Genomic DNA, 6,000 nt, shown 5'->3' with positions numbered 1-6,000 from the left:
GGCCATCATGCTTCATGTCAGAATTTAGCATGTAAGTAAAATTCATAGTGCTTCAAATCTCACTTGAAAATATTTGTATGGAGAGAACAGAATGACTGATTTTATTATTCTTAGCAAAGTGAGATTTTAAAAATTTTTATTTTTAGCATTGCTGTTGGATAACTAATGTAAAGACATTTCTAAAAACAACAGCCACAAATATCCCCCACCCCTCAAATCAACAATAATACAGTACTCTTCTTATATAAAAGAGCTGTTCCATACTATAATGTACCTACATTATATATTTCTCATCAATTTTTACAGTTTCCACTGATTAAATATATATTGACTCATAAAGTATTACCATTGCATCAATCGTCAGCAGATGCAGGAGTCTGTCATTTAAATATTAACTATCACATAAAAATGGCAGCTTGGTTGTTTGGAAGCAGTAATCTGGTACCAGTTATTGTCACATTTCCCTAATGCTTTAGCAAAACTTGCAGTTAGCATTGTCCTCTTCTGTACCAATGTGCAGCCATGGCCACAAATTCTTTAAATAATGCCACTTGTTTTTCTTTGGTGAAATTTTACTGTGAAATTGACTGTAAAGAAAATAAAGCCTTTGGGAACATCACAAAGGTTCATTGGTGTGGGTGAAAGAGGAACATGTTGGTTATGATCAACATTTTTGCATCACACTAAAAAATGGAGGAGGAGATCAAGGATGCAAGCCTATTCAAAAAAATTTAAAAGGGAATGCTAAAATTTCATTGTACAAAATGCATATGTCATCAAACAGAGGTACTATGTTGAGCCACATTCATTTGGGAAGCCTTATATGATATTACTCAGCATCAGCCTAGCTTTCTTTATATTCATCAAAACACCAAAGACCCAGTTATACATCAGGCTCCTCAATGCAATAATATTCCTTGACCCAAAGTAGTTCAAACTTAGAGTACATTAAAAATAAGAGGAGAAACATGCTGTTTTCAGGAAAAAGAAAAGTGTGTAAAACAAAATACCTATTTTGTGAGAAGGGAGGGGGAAGAGATCCATTGCCTGGGTTAACTCTACTATCAGAGTGTGTAGACATTTCCTAGACTATTAAAATCTTCTAATAACTGATAGGTAATTGCTCATTTGCTGACTGCGGCAGTGTACGTCAGACAGAAGCTGTGAGAAAAGCCATCCTTCCTGGCTAATACAACATGTAGAACTTGCTGCTACTGCAACACTAATGCTCACAGTACCAAGTCATCTTTAATGCAAACACACATTTTCTGCCTTCCTCCTATGTTTTCCATTATAAGGCAACACAAAACAGTATACGTTTCATTTTATCCCTAGGAGGGCTGCATAAGCAGTTCCAAGTCAGGCTAAATATTGTATTGCTCTTATTATGGTAGATAAATATTTTAAAGTTTAAGAGCTAAATATTTTATTTTTTTCAGTATGCTCTCTGCAACTATTAGGAAATTATATATATATATATATTTTTTTTTTTTCTCATTCAAGAGAAGTCTTTGGGGCTTCCTTTCTAAACACAAATTACTGTTTATTTCCCCAAACAGTGCCAGATCAGAGTTAATAATAACCAAAAAAAAAAGATCAATAAATCACCTTATGTTTGGCATTAATAACAAGGATATTCTGCTTTTTCAAGGAAAGAAAATGGGCTAATAATTGGCATTGCATCCTTTTCCTAATGAGAATAAATAAGAATCAAGCAAATGCTACATCTTTAACATCAAACCTCCAATCCTTTTACTATTTTTATAACTTCAAGTCTTTACAAAATCTCTCTAGTTGACATAGGTATTTTATATAAAAAAACAGCAAAATGCATGCCAAGAAGAACACACATCTTCAGACATTTCATCCAAAATTTCAGCCAAACTAATCTAGAATATCTTTTTTTTTTTTAACACATTTGCCTTGAAGGAAGGAGACTAATTACATTAACTGGTTTATTAATAAATGAAGTTCTTTGTCCAATTATTTTAAGTACTAAGAGACTAGGGAATAATTTTAAATGTCTAACATGCCTTGAAACCTTTTTTTTTTAAGGTTAATTACATTTCCAAGTAAAGCTACTCTAGATTTGCCCCTTAGGTTTTAAACAGGTTTGAAAAAATATATATATGTTGTAAAATCAGATTACCTCATTGGCCAGCTCCAAAAGCACAGGGGCTGTTCCATCTTTCATCACTCCGCTCAGGTACCTAGACAAGAGAAAGCCAGATGGTTCTCCAATGACAAGAAAAGGCCAGTATAGACATGTTAGCATCCCCTGTGTATATGTTTCTCCTGGGCAAATAGCAGACTCAAACCTAGTTAAAGAATGCTAATGTAATAGGGAAGGTTAGGGATAACAAACACAACAAAAACTTCTCTTAAATCATCAGTAACTCTCTGGAGGTGGGGTGAGCAAATACACTGCTCTCCCCGAAGGTCTTTATGAAAAAAAAAACCATATGGCAAACAAACCAATTGAACTCATTTGGAAGAACACAATCTCTGAGTATAAACTTCTTCTAAAGACTCTGAAGAGCCTTATCACATGTTAAGATGAGCTCCCTTATTATATACAATGAATGGTTTGATGTAGACCAAAGACTTTGCATGTGAAGCCACTGTGTATTCTATAAACAAATGAAACAAATATAGCAGCTTATTTCTTAAGAAATATGCTTAAGATGCATCTCACTAAGGCCAACCAATGTTCTTGAAGGGAATAAGGGAATAAGTGGGTTCTTACAGTTTGAGATGCAACATCTTAACTAGGGAACCAGTTATCTACTCTTCTCATTAGCTTTTCCCAAACATTTATTTCTACCTTATTAAGAGACACTGCCCAAAGAAATGTTTACTGACTAGTTATCTCTGAAACAGATAACTTAGCTAGTCTCGTGGCTGACTTTATTTTTTCTTGAGATTGGGTCTTCCTAAGCAAGTCATTTAACTTACGTCTTCCTTAATTTCCTTAACTGTAAAACATGGATAATAATTGCACTGATCTCACAAAGGTATTGTGAGGATCAATTGAGATAATATTTGTAAAGCCCTTAGCAGAGTGCCTGGCATATATAATATGTGCTTAATAAATGTTGGGCTGGGATTATTGTAGACAAGACATATAAGTAGAGATTGGAGCAGACAATTTCTCAGGTCCCTTCCAATTTTGCAATTCCATGATTTCATTAAGAAAAGGAAAAAATATTTCTGGTCAAATATACAGTAGAGGTTGGAAGCATTTGTCTTATACAGCTCAAGTCTGAGTTAAAGCCATTGTTTTCAATTTGTTAGGTGCCACATGACAAACCATGAATAATTTTGCAATTAGGAAATATTATATAACAATTATGCTTATAAACGTGTTTTAACTGTGAAGCAGAAGCAAGCACTTGGCGTGGTAGAGGGGAGAGATACAATAGAACTTTGGATTAACTGTAACTTAAATTTAGCTTTAAGGAACCTTTCCCAATCATCATTAATGCTAGTCTTTTCCCTTTGAGATAATCTCCAATTTATCCTGTATATATTTTGTCTGTGTATAGTTGTCTGCATGTAATCTTCTCCATCAGATTATAAGCTCCTTGAAGGCAGGACTATTTTTGCCTGTCTTTCTGTTCCCAGCATTTAGTGTACTTAATAAAGGCTTGTTGACTTGAGTTGTGGGATTATCTTTGGTATGGTTTGGAGAAACTAAGCTCCTAAGAGGAGCTAAAGTACATATTAAAGCATCAGAAATGATACAAGAATTTAAAAAAACACCAACCTCTTATCAGGCATGCAGCTGAACAAGAGGACAGGAAGGTTAGAGAAAGGTGAAATTACTTAATGCGCTTGAACTGTGTCTATATGCACAACCAGATCAACTGTTTTGATTAAACTGATAGAACTGCTCAGGTAAACCATTTAGACCAATAACTCTGAGCAAACTGATGTGTCCATTCAGTGAAGTAAGGTATGAGTTTGTGGAGTTTCTTCTGAATGCCTACTCTGGAGGCCAGACACAACACAGAGTGGTATGGCTGCCTCCAAAAGGCTCATGCCACTCTTTATGAATGAACAGTCACTCAAACCCTTCCCCTGGTGCTGCCTAGTCTTTAATTCCTGTACCACTGGAAATGATCTTTCCTTCTTTAGAATTCACATAGCAAGTTATATCCTTCTAAGATATTCATCTCAGTCCATTTTGTCTTTCTTTCTTGGGACTTGGGAAAGCACAATGCCGAGGTAAGGGGTTTGTCCTATCCAAAGATTTAAAATGATACTCCCTGTTGTAATACCCTTCAGAGAAAACTTTCATAGTAGTCTGTGGCCTGAATTCTTCCAAAAGATACACCTATTACCTGAGAGAGTAGGAATTTCTGGCATTACAATTACGTGCATTTATTGCAAGTAATATTAAAAGTCATCCCTTGTTGCACACACATCCCCCTCCATTATTCTCATGTAGGAAATACTAAGCAAGTGCCTACCTAATCCCAGTTCCAGCTCTGTTTACATTATAATTATATGTGTATTTATTTCTTATCTATTTTACCGAGACTACAAATGCCTTAAGAGCAAAGATGTGCAAAATGTATCTTTGCAATTTTCTTGTGCCTAGCATAGTGCCTTCATATACTGAGTGCTTCCTAAACACTTGTTGAATTAAGACTGAATTAAATATAACCTTGTAACATCTAATTAACTGAACGTGATTATTCTGAAATTGCTAAAACAAATTCCTTCTGGGGGTAGAATGGTTAAATGGGATTTGGTCCAAATCCCAGCATCTAGGACATGTCACCTAAACTTTCTACCTCTAAGCTGGGAAGATGACCTTGAAGAAGCCTTCCAAATCCAAATATATAATATATGAACTGTTATCTATTGACTCCTATTACATGACTCAATCAAATATCATGGTCATGTAGACCCAAACAAACATATACTCTTGGTTTTTAATCCTCTAACTGTAGATTTTAGTTTCATTGAAACTAGGGTATTTCCAGTGATGAGGAATCCTTTGGCACCATCCAATTTTGCAGTATTTCACACACACATGGTTTTTGCTGATGCCATGTCTCTTCCTTTCCCTTTCACATGTCAATTCAATTCACTCCAACAAACTTTTAAGTCTGACAAGTTTGGCATGAGAGTGGAAGGGACAGGTCCAGAAACACAAAAGTGTCACAGTTCCTAACTTCAAGGAGCTTATACTCAAATATGCAGAATGAAACTTGTTCAAGCAAAATAAACAAATAAAAGTAACACATTAAAATATGATTAGAAAGGGTCAAACAATATAGCATGAAAGATCTGGGGGCAGAATTTAAAATTTATCTACAAGTTATTACCAGTAGCTTACTTAAAAGTTATATGTTTCTTTCCTATTAAAATGCAGAAAAATTAAAACTAAAACCAAAAAAAGTTAAAATGGCATCGTTTCCAATTTTCTCATTATCCAATCAGTCCAATAAATTTCTACTCTGTGCAAAGCTCTGTTCTCATCTCTAGATGTATGAAGGAAAAATGACAACTGTACTGATGGTTCTTTAGTTGTCTTCTGAGGAAGGAATGAATGTTTCTATCAGAGTTTTTCCACCAATACTCCTAAATGGACAAAAAAAGAAAAGAATTAGTTGGTCACATTGCCAAAATGTCAACAACAGCAAGAGCCTAGGAACACCAGTACCACTTTTTATGGTGCCATCTTTATGGAACAGTAGAAAATTAAAACAGTTGAATCTTGTGGGCCTATCTGAGAGACAGAGATGATGATGACGATAACAATAACAATAATAATAATAACAATAGCTAGCATTTACTGTTTACTACATGCAAGGCACTGTGCTAAGCCCTTTATAATTTTTATCTCTCTTGATCCTCACAACAACCTTGAGAAGTAGGTGCTATTATTGGCCACATTTTATAAATGAGGAAACTGGCCCAAGGTCAACCAGCTAGGAAATTTCTGAGGTCATATTCGAACTCAGGTCTTTCTGACAGGCCTAGCTATCT

General features: G+C 35.0%; 1 protein-coding gene across 6 annotated transcripts in view; it reads right to left on the bottom strand.

The window, feature by feature from the left end:
* The window catches only part of CDIN1 (CDAN1 interacting nuclease 1), a 337,401-nt gene that overhangs the window by 258,954 nt on the left and 72,447 nt on the right, over positions 1-6,000 (bottom strand). For all 6 annotated transcript variants that reach the window (XM_020993328.2, XM_078151316.1, XM_020993007.2 and 3 more), the window contains one exon: positions 2,150-2,210. In XM_020993328.2, coding sequence (XP_020848987.1) covers positions 2,150-2,210 — 61 coding nt within the window. The remainder of the gene's footprint in view (positions 1-2,149; positions 2,211-6,000) is intronic.

This window comes from Phascolarctos cinereus, unplaced genomic scaffold (genome assembly GCF_003287225.1).
Source record: "Phascolarctos cinereus isolate Bilbo 61053 unplaced genomic scaffold, phaCin_HiC Scaffold_3;HRSCAF=262, whole genome shotgun sequence".
NCBI lineage: Eukaryota > Metazoa > Chordata > Mammalia > Diprotodontia > Phascolarctidae > Phascolarctos > Phascolarctos cinereus.
Note: the sequence above shows the minus strand (reverse complement) of the source record. Positions and strands in the feature narration are given on the sequence as shown.